Source organism: Trichosurus vulpecula, chromosome 1 (assembly GCF_011100635.1).
Source record: "Trichosurus vulpecula isolate mTriVul1 chromosome 1, mTriVul1.pri, whole genome shotgun sequence".
Taxonomy (NCBI): domain Eukaryota; kingdom Metazoa; phylum Chordata; class Mammalia; order Diprotodontia; family Phalangeridae; genus Trichosurus; species Trichosurus vulpecula.
In genome coordinates, this window is record NC_050573.1 from 515,251,288 (window position 1) to 515,269,702 (window position 18,415).

General features: G+C 36.7%; 1 protein-coding gene across 1 annotated transcript in view; it reads right to left on the bottom strand.

Moving 5' to 3' along the window:
• Positions 1–18,415, bottom strand: part of LOC118833613 (retinal dehydrogenase 1) — a 51,102-nt gene that overhangs the window by 20,242 nt on the left and 12,445 nt on the right. The window contains exons 3-9 of the mRNA XM_036740990.1: positions 15,105–15,245; positions 13,137–13,266; positions 10,285–10,346; positions 8,547–8,675; positions 6,875–6,988; positions 3,736–3,838; positions 1,223–1,407 (exon numbers count right to left, since the gene is read on the bottom strand). Coding sequence (XP_036596885.1) covers positions 1,223–1,407; positions 3,736–3,838; positions 6,875–6,988; positions 8,547–8,675; positions 10,285–10,346; positions 13,137–13,266; positions 15,105–15,245 — 864 coding nt within the window. The remainder of the gene's footprint in view (positions 1–1,222; positions 1,408–3,735; positions 3,839–6,874; positions 6,989–8,546; positions 8,676–10,284; positions 10,347–13,136; positions 13,267–15,104; positions 15,246–18,415) is intronic.

An 18,415-nucleotide genomic window follows, 5' to 3' on the forward strand; every position in this document is an offset into this window, starting at 1 on the left:
TGAGAGATGAGCAGAGGATAGAGAGGAGTCAGGAGAGACTTGAGACAGGGAGAAGAACCAGCAGGGTATTACAGTAGTCCAGGCATGAGGTAATGAGGGCATGTACCTACCAGGGTCGCAGCAGTATCAGAGAAGAGAAGGGGGTATATAGAAGAAATATTAGGAAGGTAAAATTAACAGGATTTAACAATAAATTGAATATGTGAGATGAGAAAGAGTGAGAAGTTGAGGATGATACCTAGATTGTGAATCTGGGTGACCAGGAGGATTATGGTACCCTAGAGAGTAATTGAAAAATCTGGCAAAGGAAGGGTTGGTGGGGTGTGGAAGATAATGAATTCAGCTTTCATATGGTGAATTTAAGATGTCTAAGGAACATCCAGTTTGAGAAGTCTAATATGCAGCTGGAGATGTGAGTCTGGTGGTTAGGAGGGAGGCTAGGGCTGGATAAGTAGAACTGAGAATCAACAGCACAGAGAAAATAAATAAATGAAATGGGCTGCTGAGATCTCCATATGAAACAGGATAGAGGGGAAGTTGTGCAAATGCATGCTGCAGCACACACTCTGAGAGAAAGGGAGATATGATATTAACAACAAGAATAGTGTTTACACAACGCATTAATGTTTGCCTAGTACTCAGCATCTCACTCTGTGAGTAGATGCTTTTATTATTATTATTTCGATTTTATAGATGAGGAAACAGGCTGAGAGCCTTGCCTGTGGTCATATCGTATCTGGGGGGAGATTTCAAATCAGATCTTCCTGCCTCCAGTCCGGAGCTCTTAACCACTTTGTCATCTACATACAGGATGTTGTTGAGGAGGAAAAGAGGATTTCGTACAGCTTTCATTTTGTAAGAGAAATGAATGCAGGAGGCAAAAATTATGTGAAGGGTAAAATGTAAGGGTTAATTCACTTCGTGGTTTTTTTTTTTTAAGAAAAAATGTTCTCAGTCTTATCTGAATTCTAAATTTGTTCCCTTGATTAGTTTCAGTCATTAGGCTTAAACAACACGGGAAGAGGAAGTTTTATTTCCTGCCCCAAACTGGGAAATCCCGACAATGCACATCTTTCCAATCTGTCCCAGTTAAAAAAAAATAAAAAAGCAAGGTCAGCATCATCCTCATTTCATTCTGGATCCAGAAAAAGGAAATAGAGACAAACTCCCTTCTCTCTACTGATCTTTGTTTCCTACTGTGTGCATTCCTTTCTTTACCAACCTGAGGGCCTTGCTGTACTCCCGGGGTCAGTGGATTCCCCAGTGTGTATTTCTTGGCACGCTCTATGCTCCTCCGAACAAACTCATCGTAAATAGACTCTTCCACAAAAAGCCTCGATGCAGCAATGCAGCACTGGCCCTGGTGGAAGAACACACCGTGGTGTGCCATTTCCACAGCATTATCCACTGTAAAGGAAATATCGCCCAGGTTAGTTAGAAAGAACATATTTCCAAAAGATGATTTTTTTTTTTTGCCAAGAGAAAAGGAAATATATTTTAACTCTTAAAATAAACAGTAGATAGTCTACGTCTCCGTTTGGACTTCATTTTCACTGAATGTTTGTTTAGGAGGCTGCATTAAAACTGGATGGTGGAGGGAAAGCCGAAATGACTGTGCAAGTCTCCAGTGCTCAGCAGTCTCAAGATATCACTTTGAAAAGACTAGGATAATTACTCTCTGGCAACAGTAGAAGGGACAACTGGAGTGGAATCTAAAGTTTCCTTTTTCATTTGCAATCTTTTGATCTTGATCCCCAGAAAGCAACTTTCACAATGCTTCAGAAAGTGGATCCACACTATGCCCAAAGGGCTATAAAGCTCTGCATACCCTTTGACCCAGCAATACTACTACTAGGTCTGTATCAAAAAAAGATTGAAAAAAAAGTGGGGGGTGGAGAAGTACTTATATGTACAAAGATATTTATACCAGATTTTTTGTAGGGGCAAAGAACTGGAAATTGAAGGGTTATACATCAACTGGGGAATGGCTGAACAAGTTGTGGTATGTGATTGTAATGGAAAATAATTGTACTATAAGAAATGACAAGCAGGAAGCTTTCAGAAAAACCTGGAAAGACTTACATGAACTGCTGAAGAGTAACAGGAGAACACTGTACACAGTAACAGCAATATTACAAGATGAACAACTGTGAATGACTTAGCTATTCTCAGCAACACAACGATCCAAGACAATCCTGAAGGACTCATGATGAAAAATGCTATCTGACTCCGGAGCAAGAACTGGTGGAGTCTGAATACAGACCAAAACACTATTTTCTTTTTTTCTCTCTCTCTTTCCTTTCTCTCTCTCTCTCTTGCTCTCGCTCTCGTTCTTGCTCTTTCTCCCTCTCTCCCTCTCCTTAGAGTTTTCTTTCACAAAATGACTAACATGGAAATATGTTTTATGTGATTGCACGTGTATAACCTATATCAAATTACTTACTGTCTCAGGGAGGAGGGAGGAGAGGATGTGAGAAGATTTGGAACTCAAAATTAAAAAAAATACTGTTAAAATTGCTTTTACATGTAATTGTGGAAAAATAAAAGATTATTTTAAAAAGTGGGTCCACATTCTTAAAAAAAAACCCACCTTCTCATGAATTGTTGAGACAGTTTTATGCACGTTAAAGAGTTGTATTTTTTTTCATAATTCTATGCTAGAGGACAATATAGTCTTTTTTAATATACTAATTTCCTGGAAGCTTAGCTTTGGAGTTATGTATATTTTTTCAGCCTTTGCATACTGCCAAGATCCACTTATTTTATGGTTCAAAGAATGGTGTTTTCTATTTAGTGTTCAGTTTAGGAGACTTCCCATGTTACCCTTTGGTAACTGAAAGGACACTAAATGGCATAGTGGAAAGGTACTAAGCTTAAAAGTCAAGAACACCTTAGTTCAAATCTAGCCTCTGATGTTTACTAGCTGTGTGACCCTGGGCAGGCCCCTTAAACTCAAATTCCTTAAGCATAAAATGGAGTTAATGATATTGCCTACCTCCCATGGTTGTTATGACAATCAAATGAGATAATATTTGTAAATCACTTTTCAAACCTTAAAGTGTTAAATAATTCTGGTTGATGTTATTACTGTGGTCGTCATCATCATCATCGTCATCCTTTTTAATAGCCTAAGTACTCAGTTTTCTTTAACTTGGTGGACCTTTCTCACTTTCTTAAAATTCTTCTGAACTACTTTTTGGGAAAAAGACTTTTCAAAAGCGAACATTTCTCAGTTAGTGCAGAGAATGCAATATAGCAGTGTTATCTAAAGAGTTATACAGGTAAAATATCAGGAAGCAGACGATATAGTTCCGTGAGTGAAAAGGCCATGTGTGGTTTACACATGAACTTAAGTCTTCCTGCTGGTTTTATAAGGTCTATAAGACAAGTGAAGCATAACTCTGTGCTTTTTGGTTTGGTTCAGCTGATTATCTTCCGCAAATGAAAAATGTGAGATTTTTGTTTTATTCTTATAGAGATTCAACTGGAACGTAAGCCCCTTGAATGGAGAAAATGTTTTGGTTTTTGTCTTTTGTATCCCTAGCACCAAACCATCAAAATGCTTTGTACACAGAAGGGGCTAAGAAGCGAAAAAATTTATTGTGTTAAAAAAAAAACCAGATTCACCCCAGTTAACTAGCTAGAAATAATTTAGTTCACAGTAGAATATTGGTCGAAAATTGCTCTGAGGCATGGCAAAAATAAAAGAAACATAAAAATATTAATTATACTAACTGTCAGCATCAGCAAATACAATGCAAGGGCTCTTTCCTCCCAGCTCCAGTGAAACCCTCTTCAGGTTGCTCTTCCCAGCAGCCTCCTTAATCAGCTTGCCAACCTGAAAGAAAACAGAAAGATGAAGTTGGTTCCCAATAGAGAGAATTAGTGGGTTCCCATCCATAGCTCTTGGATTTCTAAGTCCTGGATATCTTATGATGTTTCCTCATTTAAATTCCTTGTTCTTTTGCATTTACTTAGATGAGAAACTGGACTAAATGATTTCCAACTTTCCCAATTGGAAAATCATATGATTCCTTCATCTCCTTTATTCTCTGGGTTCACTATTACATAATACATAGTAGGGTCCAAAATGGAAGGAGGCATTTGGAGATGCCTTTTGCTTTCAACCAATCATCCCTGTATTTTATTTTGTTGTATAACAATCATAAACAAACAGTTTTTATTACAATGGTTAATATTTAACAAGTTGTTTTCCAAACTCGACTTTGGTGTAAGAACACAGAAAGCTCATAAACGCCAATTGATGCTGTAAAAGTGTATTTTAGTAACACATTTCTATTTTAATTCGACAGGAAAAAAATGGATGGATGTTAATGAAGTCCTAGTTTTGATTTTGTATGGTAATTGTGCAGCAATACTGGAAATCCAAAGTGCATGAAATATCTATGTTGCCCAGATTATGGCATTCAGCTGGATAAGTAGTCTGTCAAATAAGTCTGACCATCTGTACAACTACAGCAATCACTGTAGATGGGCAATAAGTTAGGCCTAGAATTGCATTGAAGGAGGAGATCAGGCTGGATTGCTTTTGGAGAAATACATAGTGCTTTCAGTAATGCCCAATTTTTTCCATATATGTGTATGTGTATATACATATGTATATATATATACATATACACATATATACATATACACATATATACATACATATACATACATATATATATGTATATATATACATATTCATATATATATATATATGAATAAAATGATTCTCCTGGAAGTATGAAAGATGAAACTGAGGTCATATATGATCAGAAGAGGAGGTGATCAGGTAGGAAGAAAAAGAGGCAACAGCTGGAAAATCCATTTAGTGTATGAATACCCGGGAGATACTAGAATAATAAATGGAAGTCCCCCAGTGCTTTGTCAGATTCCCCGTGGTAAAAAAAAATGGATGGGAATTATACAGAATGAGAAGGCATAGAGGGCCTGTGATTTGTCCAAATCAAGGAACCACCTACAACAATTAGATAATGGATCCATCAAAGCGAGTAACTTGACTGCTGCCATAAACTACAATGAGACACTTGAATCTGTTTTGTTTTTATTAGTTACATTAAAGCTAGTTTAGTGTTTTTTTTTTGTTTTTTTTTTAATTCAACTGTGTTGAAATAGACTTCTCCTGTTGTGGAGCCTATCTGAAATCTCCCAGCCTAACTCTCCTGTCCTGTACATACATTTCTTACTTAAGAAGACAAAAAATCTTCATTGCTCTAAATTACATCTTTCCTGCTTTCCCTTTCTATTCTCAATGGGCCCCAATGAACCCATTTTTATAAACAGTGGTTGCTAAGCACCACCCTCTCCTATTTTATAACATTTTAGTATATGTAATTAAACTAGAATTATTGGTACATTTCTGATCCTCAGTGATATGAAATGGACTAGGTAACAGGTTGTTGGAAATGTGAATGAAACAGAGAGAGTACAACTTCGTTTAATGTATGTGATTCAGAAGACCATCCCACTACTGGCCTCCATTCTAGATATTCGAAAGTGTAACTAGGCCGAATAGACATCCCCCAATGTTGCTGTGCTAGCTAGTCTTTGCCTATATTTCTACTGTCCGAGGTAACAATACGCTCAAGTCTTCCAAGCCTCAGTTCCCCCTCCTCTGTAAAACAGGGAAAAAATTGCCTGTAACAGTTACCTCACAGGATTTTTGTGAGGATGAACTAAGATAATTTATGTAAAGCATGGCATGAACTTTACATGTATTATGCAAATATCAGTTACTATTATTTTAGCATCTAGTGGGTCTGACTTGAATAAATAGCATAAGGCTCTGAAATAAAAAGCTTTTACAAAAGACATAGGTAGAATGATATTTTAAAGGAGTATAATGGGAGATCTGAATTGCTATTATAATTAAAAACTGTTAAAATGGACACATTACTATATTGGATATAGATGCGTATTGACTATACTTGTGCTACCCAACTCACAGACTATTAGAATAGAAAGGGTCTTTAAAGTTTCTCTAGTCCAATGCTCTTATTATAAAGAGGAGGAAACTGAGACACAGAGAGTTTTTGATTTGCTGAATATATAGTTACTTCATGGCATAACCTGGACTTGACTCCAAATTTTCAGACTCCAAGGTCTGTGCTGTTCGTCACAGGGATGATGTAAGAAAAGTACTTCATAATCTCCAAAGCACCATAGACATGTAAGACCTTATTAGACCTAACGTACCATTCGGCATTGATCTGGTAAAATAATACCCCAAAGAGTAATCATTTAAAACTGCCAAGGCTTGATTTGTACGTCCATCACGGTATCCATCATTACATGATAGCCCTACACATAAACACCCAATTCACGACCACGACCCTGTCTTGCTTGCAAACACAGTCAGCTCTTATATATCTATATGTGTGACTCATTCACAGCAACATAGGGACCCCATCTTGGCCTTCCCCACCCTCTCAGTTGCTGAGAGAGAATTCAAGTTCATTTTGATCTATAACACATACAGTAAAGGGCAGTCTGGTGGGGGTTAGGAGGGCAAATAATGGTGCCTCCATCCATCAATCAATCAATTAAGTTAACATTTATTAAATGTCTACTTTCCATTAATTTTTGTGCTAGATACCATATAAAAGCAAAAGAGAGCGAACCCTTGCCCTCAGGGGGCTTACACTCTCTGACCTATAATGCCTGACAAATAGAAGGTATTTAATGAATGCCCGTTGAATTAAATTGAAGACTGCTCTCTGTCTCTCTAAACTCCTTTTTTCCAAAACATATTTGAAAGAATTAGATAAGAATGCAGCCTAAATGGAACTTGACCCTAAAATGGCTACATAAAGTAGCCACTGGGAATGCCTTAATATCTAACTTGACTTACCTCTGTAGACCCTGTGAAGGCTACTTTATCCACATCCATGTGAGAAGAAATGGCTGCTCCAGCCGTGGGTCCATAACCAGGCACGATATTCACTACTCCTGGTGGAAATCCTGCCTAAAGGAGTGACAGTCACAAATTAATCCTAGAGGAGGAGGATTGAAAATTTCTAGGAAAAGAAAAACACCTTGCTTATAATCACCTCATTATCATCACCATCATTTATAAAACACTTTAAGTTTTGCAAAGCACTTTACATATTATCTCATTAGATTCTCACAACTCTAAAAACTATTAACCATTATCATTCCTATTTTACAGAGGAGGAAAGAGAGGCTAGAGAGGTTAAATGACTTGCCCAGGGTCACACAGCTAGTAAGTGTCTGAATCAGGATTTGAACTCGAGCCTTCCTGGCTCCAAGTCTAACACTCTCTCCTCCACGACATTTTGCTTCCTGTCTTTAGTTCTTAACCATGAAAAAAACCACCTCAAAATTTCTTTATCATCTTTTCCCTCCATTCCACCCCACATATTTTATTCATTGTATTTGAAGGTTGCATTATTGAGAAGCAGCTTCCATCCTTAACTGTGGTAGCATTCAGATTCCGTGGCACATTCAGATGATCATGAGTTTCCAATTTCACAAGAGGAGATACGTGTAAAAGTGCTTTGAAAACCATAAAGTGTTCTACATATGATATGGAATTAGTATTATTATACATAGGTCTGGTTTGAAGAGTTTATATTTTTACCCGTTGGCTTCTGTTGCCCAAGCACCTTCACATTCCTTTTAAACTAGTGAAATATTCATCGGTAAGGGATATACCAAATGGATGGAAGAACAGAACCACGATACTCTACAGTGGTGTACCAAGCCTATTAGCCCTCAGTAGTTGAACATACTTTCACCATGAAGCATCAAACTCAGTAAATGAAATGTGAATCTGGTAACAGAAGAGTTTCATAATCTAACTATAAAACATAACTATACCAAGTAGAAAATCCTTATTCATTAACTTTATTTTCATTATCTGTTGTATTCTTGACGAATGAAATATCTTTACAAAGAAAATTCAGATTGAACAAGTGATGATATGTTTTTCAGGGACTAATGTTTCTTAAAATAAAGGAGATGGGGGGGGGGGTGGGAAATAAATTCATTGTTTCCTCAACCAGGATTTTATTCATTCATTCATCTTGGCAAAAATCTTTGGTGAGTTCTGAAGATAAAATGTTTTTTGTTTCTTCACTTTTCTTTACCAGAAAAGGATAGGGTAGAGATGGCAATAACCATGTAGGAGACTGACTTATTAATGGTATTATATATTCCTTTTTATCTATCTATCTATCTATCTATCTATCTATCTATCTATCTATCTATCTGTCTGTCTGTCTGTCTGTCTGTCTGTCTGTCTGTCTATCTATCTATCATTCCCCTCTATTGCTTGATCACAATGTGACATTTATCTTGATTATCTGAAATCAATGTCAATGATTTTAATGTTTCCTCATATTGGTGTATAGCCCATCGGCTAATGTGCAAAGAGGTGAAGTATTTGTTTCATGTAGTACAAATCGAGGGCTTTGGATGATAGAAGAATGATTGTTGGTTTAGTATTCCAGTTTTTCACGTGGTAGATTGTTAGAGAGCACACTGTGACTTAGCAAACTTACCTCTTTAACTAATGACGCTACATGAAGAGCAGTGAGTGGGGTCTGTTCTGCTGGTTTGACGACTACGGTGTTTCCACAGCAAAGGGCAGGTCCAAGTTTCCACATAAGCATAATCAAAGGGAAATTCCACTATAAAGCAAGAGATGAACATCAATTTTTCCTCACTAATGATGAATCCCATTTCTTTTAAATCCATACCCTGATGCATCATGGTGGCATGGGGTGACTGAACAGTGGAATGGAAGTTCTGGAAGATTTTATCCAGCTAAAGTGCTTTTTATTATAGGGGAGGTGATAATTTATACCTGAAGACAAACTAGTCATGCTTAGAGAGGATAATCGGGAGAGTGGCCACCAACTGAAGTTTTCCCCCCACCAAGCAAACAATTTAGGAAGAATATCTACATAGAGAGATTGTGATTAGTATCAAAGAAGGGAGAACCCAGATTACTGAAATCATGAATCTATGAAGTATTAAAACAATGAACTTAATTTTAGTCATAGTCACTATGTTTCCCATGCATTCAACATTTCCCAAACACTCCAGTAATTATAGTAGTACCAATTTGACTTGTGACCTTATAGATTTTACATGGATACAGGTTCAATATATATATATATATGTATATGTATATATGTGTGTATGTATACATATACATACATATATGTATGTGTGTGTGTGTGTGTATATATATATATATATATATATATATATATATATATATATATATATATATATATATATATATGTTGGAGGGGGGAAGTCAGGGCAATTGGGGTTAAGTGACTTGCCCAAGGTCACACAGCTAGTGTGTCAAGTGTCTGAGGCTGGATTTGAACTCGGGTCCTCCTGGCTCCAGGGCCAGTGCTCTACTCACTGCTCCACCTAGCTGCCCCCCTCATATATATTTTTAAAGAATTTTTAGGAAAATGCAACCACTTTGTGAGGGGTAGATCTGGAAGGCAAGTTTGGGCCTTTAATTGAATGACTTCTCTGACACAAAGAGCAACATGTTCATGGAATAGGAGCCAAATTCTCAATGTGACACATAAATAATTAAACACTGAAATATTTCTTGTCTTCTTATTTTCAAAGTTATTATATTGGATATCAAATATTTGAAATTACCCAGTAGATCAAGTAGTTTGAGATATAGGGCTCAGTAACATTTATGTGATGTTATATACACTTATATTTATTTATCAGTTCATTCATTTATTCATCTAATTATTTTCTTATCTATCTATCTATCTAAATGGCATACTGGAAAGTGCAAATGTTTAATCGTCCAGATGACATTCCTTTGACTTTGAAGGAAATCTCAGCAAGAATAGACTTTAAATTAAAGGAACGAAAAGAAAAATATGTTTCCATTTGCTTTTAAATCATGAGATAACAAATCAGGAGACAAATCATTTGAATCTTGTGATGACATGAACAATATTTTGCAAACCTTGAAGTGCTAGGTGAATGTTAGCTATTACACAAGCATCTAGGTGGCAAAGTGGATAGATTGCTTTTTATCTGGGTGACCCTAGGTAAGTCACTTAACTTTCAAACTGTCTCAGTTTCTTCATCTTTGAAATGAGAAAACAAAGTGCAATATGGCTTATTGCATATGCCTTTCATAGCTTAGATGTTTAGTACAGCTCTAAATGCTCCTTTATGCAGTAGAGAGAAGCTGGTTTACCATTTAGTGAGAGAGTTTTCAAAGTCTTACATGTGGAGGCAACTTACAGGAATGATTTGGCCACAAACACCGACGGGTTCATGTCTTGTGTACGAGAAAAACTTTCCATCTAGGACAAACCAAAAAAAAGAAAACAAAACATAGTATTATCAGACAAATATTGTTCTGAAATAGACAGGAGAAACGAACAAACCAATTATTTTCTATGTAGAAAAAGGGGATTTTATAATACTGTGCGGGATCTGATATCACTTGAACAACTACATAGATAGATGTGGGACAAGATCCAAAAAGTGGTGTAATCCAGTCTTCTCAACCATTCTGAAACATATTTGCAAAGATATGCAGAAAATGAATTGGGAAATTATAGGGAATGTCATGTATGTGGAGGGGGTGAGTAGGAGGGGAGCATGATGGAAATGCCATCCCGGAGTTCAAGATTCCTAAAATATTTATGCTAAATTTCCCTTGCTAGTGGTACAATATCCACGAGTGGCCCATCCTAAATGATTTAAATAATAAAAACAGAAACCCACAAACATTCCCCTGTCTTCTTTTTCTCTTCTCCCCCTCTCTAAAGACATCTGGTTTAAATCTGAGTTTGACATCTTTCCATTTGTTTAACATTCAATTTTGCCCTTCCTGCTAATTTTTTTTTAATTTCCTGTTTGTATTTCCCAAGAACCTAGCAGAATTATGACCTTATACAGAGTAAGTGCTTAATAAATGTTTGCTGCATTTTAATACCCATTCATTTCAATCCATTTCTCCATTTTATTCCTTCTCCTACTTTATCAAAATAGAAACTAGATCCCCCAAATAAGCCCTGAGTCTCTATAGCACTATTTCCTTACTCTCTTGTCATTCCCAGTCTGTGTTTCACTGCCTCTGACCTGCCCAATCCCTATCTCTTATCCGTGGTTCACCTTGGCTGGGCTTCTTTATTAGTTTTTAGGTAGTTTCAGTATTGCTTGGGTTATTTTAAATCCTTGGGGAAACTTAAAGATAATTTCCATCAAATCTTCAACTATCAGGTTCATTAAACTAGAGAGTGAAGTCAGTCCTGTGTGTTGGAAGTAGAGCACGTCTTGAGGACAACTTTCCTTCATTTGCTCTTTAGAAGCAGGTTTTAAACTGACAATTAGCTGATCTCCCAACCTTTATACTCAAATTCTCCTTCCCTCTTTGACTAGTATGTCATTTCAGTTTCTTCTCTGATGGATTCTAGCTGAGATCAATTCTGCTGACAGTTCTTGTTTTCCAGATTTCTAACTATTTATCATTTTGTGACATTTCCTGCATGACCCTTTAAAACAAACAAACAAGCAAAAGATGTATTCTTTCACTTCTCCACAAACTGAGACTCAAGGCCTTGGATTAATTTTTATCTTTCTCTGAGTTAACAACTTTCAGTGAGAGGTTAAATCAACAGCACATAGGAGCAAGGAAAAATGCCAGCTAACTACTTGATAACTAAGCATAAAGTATCATTACAGATTAAAAACAAAAAAGGCCCCTAAAACTTGGGCATAATATTCAGTATCAGTTGTGAAAAGTCCAACCCATGCATGGGTGTATGGGTGTATGTTAAATTTTATTCTATTCAATAATTAATGTACTTGAAGTTTATTTCATATTTTATTTTACAAATACTAAAATATTCCTAAGCCTCCCAATGACATGATTTTGCTGAATTTTTCAAAAGTATGTAATAAATATTAACAAATCCTAGCAGTTGAAATTTGTTATTATTAATCAACCAGTCACTCCACAAATAATGATTAAGCATCATTTTGTGCCTGGCATTGTACTAGGATCTTGGAATATATACAGAAAGAACAAAACAATCCCTACTTGTGATGAGATTACATTCTGGTGGGGGAGACAAGTACATATAAAATATATGCAGTATAAATGTAAATCTAATAAATAGAAAGGATGTATAATATACAGTGTAATAGCAAGCCAAGTGGGACTTTTTGCTGTTTTTTCTTTTGGAGTGGCTTCTCAGCACTAAGGCAGTCAAGTGCCTTTGATTAAGTCCTGCCTATGTCTGAATCAAGAGTCTTTAATGTCCTGTTTAAGTCACAAGAAAGCCTAAGTCACATGAGTTTGAGTCACATGGTTGTGACACCCTCTAACGGCTGACCCTGAAGAAGTGTATATATACTCTGAGGTTAGCATTTTGCTTCAGTGCTCCCTCATTGGAAGAGTGTTTGTGTGATTTGGCCAGATGAGACTCTGGGTAGCCGTTACGGAGCACACCACCCCCCCTTTGAAAACCCAGATGTTGGTGCTTCTCTCTCTCTCTGGTAACTATGTATGTATTGCTGTGGACAGATCAAAGTCCTGTCTGCTGATTTGTGTTATTTGCTCTGTTTATATAATTTCTGCTTGTAATTTCTGTTTGTGTTTTCTCTGAAGTTCAGGGTGCTGTCTTTTTCCCCTGAACTAAGTGAATGATATATGTATGTTTAATTAAAGTGAGATTGTAAACCCCCTAAAGCTGCTTTCCTTAGAAAAGCAGACTGAAGATCCTGTGCTAGCAGCCCTCTTGTGTGCTGGTGTTATTGGCCTTATACCTCCACAGCAGCTGCTAGCAACATTGGTGTTACAGACAGCCATTACAAAGACATGCAGAGGGGGATGGAGTGTCTCGTGGAAGCAACAGAGAAGGCCAGTTTATCTACAACGCATAGTATAGGAAGGAGATGTCCAATGCAATTGGAAAGATAGGTTGGGCCCTGGACTTTAAATACCAAATATCTTTATTGGAGACTGAAGTAAAGGAGGAGAGACTAGGAAAAGGGAGGAAAGAGGGGGAGATTATGTCAAACATAATTCTAGTGCCAAGTGTTAATATACATTTTTTTAAAAAGTGCTTCTCAAATTTGCTTACCAATTGGGATGGTACGACCCTGAACCTTATCAGCCCAGCTTGCGTAGTAGCGTAAAGCATTCACAGAGGAACCTAAATCCATCAGGTAGGCATTTTGAAAGACTTTTCCAGCATTTATTGATTCCATTGTCTGGAAATAAAAAAGATCAGACCCCAAATTGAGTTTCATACGTTTGTCTAATAATACTATTTTAGGCAACCATCTACAGTAACGAAGAGGGAGTACAGACTAGCAAAGTGCTAGGCTTGGAGTCAAGAACTAAGCTTAACTCTTTCTTCTAATGCCTACTAGCAGGGTGACCCTAGTTATGTCCCTTAAGCTCTATGTGCCTGCAACACACTAGGTCCCATTTCCAAAATAAGTTGCCTTCTGTAGGATGGTGGGGGTTATCAGTTCAGGAGCTCTTCTCACTGAGGAAATCACATATCTTTGTTATCTTTGTAGAGATTACTCCAAGAAAGCCTATTTTTTAGGGGCTTATCTCATGTTCTGAGAGATAACTGCTAAAGTACTCATCAGATGAGCTTTTACTCTTCACAGATTGAAAAGAGAGTACTTAGAACAGAATAGTATTGGATAAGGCTGTGGTGGGGGTTAGGGTTGGACCACAAGGTAGGGGCCCTGAATACCAGACTAAGGATAATTGGTGAGTAATAGGAACCAGTGAGAAATTTTAAACAGAAGAATGGCATGATGAGGTCTACCAACAAGGAAGATTGGGGTGGTGTGTGTCTGTGTGTGCGTGTGTGCGTGTGTGTGTGTGTGTGCATATTCCTTCCCCTCCCCTGAAACTCCTAGATTGTAACCTCAATGTAGGAAGGAACAATATCTTCATTACAATATTGTTGTATCTCTTCCCCTTCTAAGCACAGTGCTTTGGACACTCGACAGTCAGAGAATGAATAATTTGCTTTCTGAAGATTCATAACTTTCAAAATTTTAGTGTCGACTATTTTATGTAAAATGTTGGGCACAGTTCTTTCTGGTGACCCATTCAGGAAGTTGTCGATACTGATAATATTTATATAGTACTTAGTATTTCACAAGCTGCTTTCACGTGGATTACTTCATTTGATCAACTGTCAAGCAGCTGGTAGGGAGGCGACTAGAGCACTGGGCTTGAAGCTGAGCAACCGTGAGTTCAAATCTGGCCTTAGACATTAATTACCTGTGTGACTCTGGGTGAGTCGCTATTTGCCTCAGTTTCCTCAACTGTAAAATGGGAATGATAATAGCATCTACCTCACAGGTTTTTTGTGATGATCAAAAAGCACTCAGCACACAGTACCTGGTACACAGTTGGTGCTTTATAAATGCTTATTCTCTTCTTTTCAATCTTATGCATCATTTGATCCTAACAACGCTGTTTGGTAGACAAGGGAGGAAGCATTTCTGATATTTATCATTTTGGTAGACTAAGTGTCATTTTATTGTTGTATTTGAAGGCAAGCCGCATGGAAAAGGGAACTGACTTAATCTTCTATTTGGTCCTAGATAAACTAGGCATAAATGGCAGAAGTTGCAAGGAGATAATTTTAGACTCAATGTAAGGAAAGTTTTCCTTAGACTATTAAAGCTATCTAAGGATGGAATAAGCCACGTTGGGAGCAATGGTTGGAGGTCTTCAAGCAAAAGCGAGATGACGTTTTTGGGTTGTAGAATGGTTGAACTAGATATTCTCTAAATCACTTCTAACTCTGTGATGAAGTGTTTTAGAAAACTTTAAAGGTGCCCTATAAACACTGAGTTATTATTAACACTACTACCTACAAAAAGAACCTGCCAAGAAGATTTCCTTCAACATTTACAAGAGATAGGAGAAATACATTCTCAAAAGGCATTCCTTATAATCTAGAAAGATTTTTTTTTTGAGGACATGAAATCACCATTGTAAACAAAACCAGCTCAAAATAAAGAGAACAATTGAGGCCTCTACCAATCCCTTGCTTCATCTGGTGGGTACTTACTGCCAAGAGCAGACGGTCCCTTTCGACTAAATCAGCCAGTTTGTTCAGGAGCCGTCCTCTCTGTGAAGCATCCATTGTCCGCCATGGGGACCCAATCTGAAAAGCCTCCCTTGCTGCTTTCACTGCCTTGTCCACATCTGCCTAAAAAGTCAAAGAAAGCTAAGTTAGAAGAAGAATACTCAAGGCATTTCTCAATACAATTTGGCCATGGAACAACATATATAGGTGGAATTCATATGATGGCTAAGTATGAGATGTCGCTCTGATGAAAACAGGGGAAATTTCATAGAAAAAAAGGGTGGATATTATATCTATTTTCACTGAGATGCTGATTTATATAATTTCAAATCATAGATTTTGAGATGGAAAGGACCTTTTAACAATCCTGATCTCATATTTGTATGAAAAATTTGCCACTCTTCTAAGGTTAATGTGTTACAAATCTAGAATGACCCTAAAGATTATCTAGTCCAACTTACTTATTTTATTAAGAAGGAATATGGAAGCCCTGAAAAGTGAAGGAACTTGCCAATATCATGCAGTGGGATAGCTGGGGTTTGAATCCAAATCTTTTGATGCATATACATTTAGTTTTAATGTTATTTTATTGTCCATATTACTTTTTAGTAAAATGTAGCCTCCCAGATTATGTCTTTTAATTAAAACTATTTTTGCTTTTGCTTTGTCTGAGATCATGATTCCTACCTCCAACCTTTTTTTACTTCAACTGAAGCATGGTAGATTCTCCTCCAGCCGATTATTTTAACTCTGTGGGTTTCTTTCTGTCTTAAGTGCTTGTTTCTTGTAAACAACATATTGTTGGATTCTGGTTTCCAATCCATTCTGCTGTCAGCTTCTGTTTCACAATGAGATCATCCCATTCACATTTACAGCTATCTTTACTAACTTTCTATTTCCTTCCAACCTATTTTCTCTTGTTTATCCTTCTCTCCCTATCTCTATCCTTCCTTAAAAGTCTGTTTTGTTTCTGACCACTGCCACCTTTGATCCAACCTCCTTATTATCACCCCCACCTTTTTATTACTTTTTTACACTCCTACTTCTCTTTTGGATAAGATAAATTTCTGTATTCAACTGAGTGTATATAACTATTCTTCCCTCTTTAAAGCAATTCCAATGAGAGTAAAGTTCAAGCATTACCTCTCCATTTTTCTCCTCCAGTATAAAAGCTCTTCCTTGCATGCCTCTTTCATGTAAGGTAATTTTCCCCATTCTTCCTCTCTCTCTTTCTCTCCCTTCTCTCAAGACATCCCTCTTTTTCACTCATCCACTTTTTTTTTGAGATCATCCCAATATCCACAGCCATCAATAAAGTTTTGTACCTCTTTTACTATTTAGCCATTTCTGTTTTTTTAAGGAGTTCTTTTCCTCAGTGTGGTTTTGTACCTCTTTTACCATTTGGTTAATTCTGGTTTTTAAGCTGTTATTTTCTATAGTACTTTTTGTTTTACCTTTTAATTCTCTTTTCATTGTTTTTTTACATCATTCTCATTTCTTTTTCCAATTTTCCTCTACTAAGTTTATTTAATTAAAAAAAAAGTTGCTCTTTCTCTAGTTCTTCCAAAAGTTCTTTTTGGGCTAGTTTCCAATATATATTTTTCTTTGAAGCTATGCTTATAGCTGTTTCCACATTATTGTAATATTCTAAGTCTGTATCTTTATCTTGCCTGTCACCATAGTAGCTTTTTATGGTCAGTTTCTTTTTTTTTGTTTGCTCATTTTTCTAGTCTATTTCTCCCCCTGCTCCCCTGAGGCTACTTCTTGATTTTGAATTTTATGTTAAAGTTGGGCTCTGCTCACCAGGGGGTGGGGAAGAGACTGTCCCAAACATCAGAGTTTTTCTTGCTTCTATTTTCACAACTAGTATTGGGAGTTTGTAAGTTTTTGGTGCGTCTAAGGAGCTCTGATCTGTGAAAAGGAGTGGTCATTTTTCTTCCAGTCTGTCCTATAGTCCTTATGCAGGAAGGTCCCCTATTCCCTTAAAGCAGTAAACACTTTTCTTTGCCCTGAAACTATAACCAGGAACTGGGTATGGACAATATAGTGCTAGTACATGGGTCCACTGTAATCTCTGATCAATTGTCCAATTCTGTTATTGTCTTTTGGCTGAGAGGTCCTGAGCCTCCTAGGTCTAGAGCTATACTACTTTGGGACATCTCTGACTTTCTCCACCATGCCCCCACATCCGTGTTTAGAAATAATTTCTCCTCTGGACTGAAATGGCTGCATCTGATAAGTTTGTAACAAGATTCCTTGAAGGAGAGATGAGTCCACTTGAGCCGGTAAAAATAAGCAAACAAAAATTTATTAAGCCCTACTATGTGCAAGGCATTCTGTGAAGCACTTCACAAATATCATTTCATTTCATCCTTACAATAATGCTGGCAGGAAGTTCCCCAAGGAGAACATTTCAATAAATAGACAGGCATGTCAAGGTGTGCCCCACAAAGAAGCTGCAATTAGAGCAACTTCTTATGCCACCCCTAGTGCTATGGCCACTTGCTAGCATTTCTGTCTTTATAAGTAGATGGAATTCTACTTCAAATCCCACATATATTAAGGACCATCTAACTGTAAAGCACCTAGGATACAAAGATTAAAAATAACAGGGTTCCTGCTCCCAAGGAATTTGCAGTCTCTTAATTGGTGAGGAAAATGAATGGGAATATCAGATATACCACAAAATAATAAAATATTTATGAATAATAATTTATAAATAAATATAAATAAAAATTTAATATATATTTTATTATATATTATTATATATTATATATATTAATATATAAATGAATGACTAAATAAAATAAAAGTAAATAAAAAATAAACAAAATTAAATTAAAAATAAAATATTTCTATATATGCATAGTGAACATATAATGGTATACATATATCCTATAATATTTCAAAGATTTCATAGAAGAAAATAAAAAGTGATAATAGGTATTTTTATCAGACGAGATCTTAGTAATAATTTTGAATGTCTCTGAAGGAGTTTTTCCTCATATATTATCCAATTACTATACCAGTGTGTTCCTGTGGTGATATGAACATTTTGCAGCTGTTTGTTCTGCATCGTAACTGATTTTTAAAATCCCTAATTGTGTACCATCCCTGCCCAAGGACAGTTTGAGGTAGCTCCCTGAAGGATAGGTTTATGCTGCTACCTGTGAGAGAAATGTGACTGATTGTCTGAGAGACCTTTGAGTACATAAAGCTCCTTAAGTATTAAGAGACTTTGGAGAATCAGAATTTGACAGAGATGCTCTAGAGAGAAGGTATAAACTTTTACC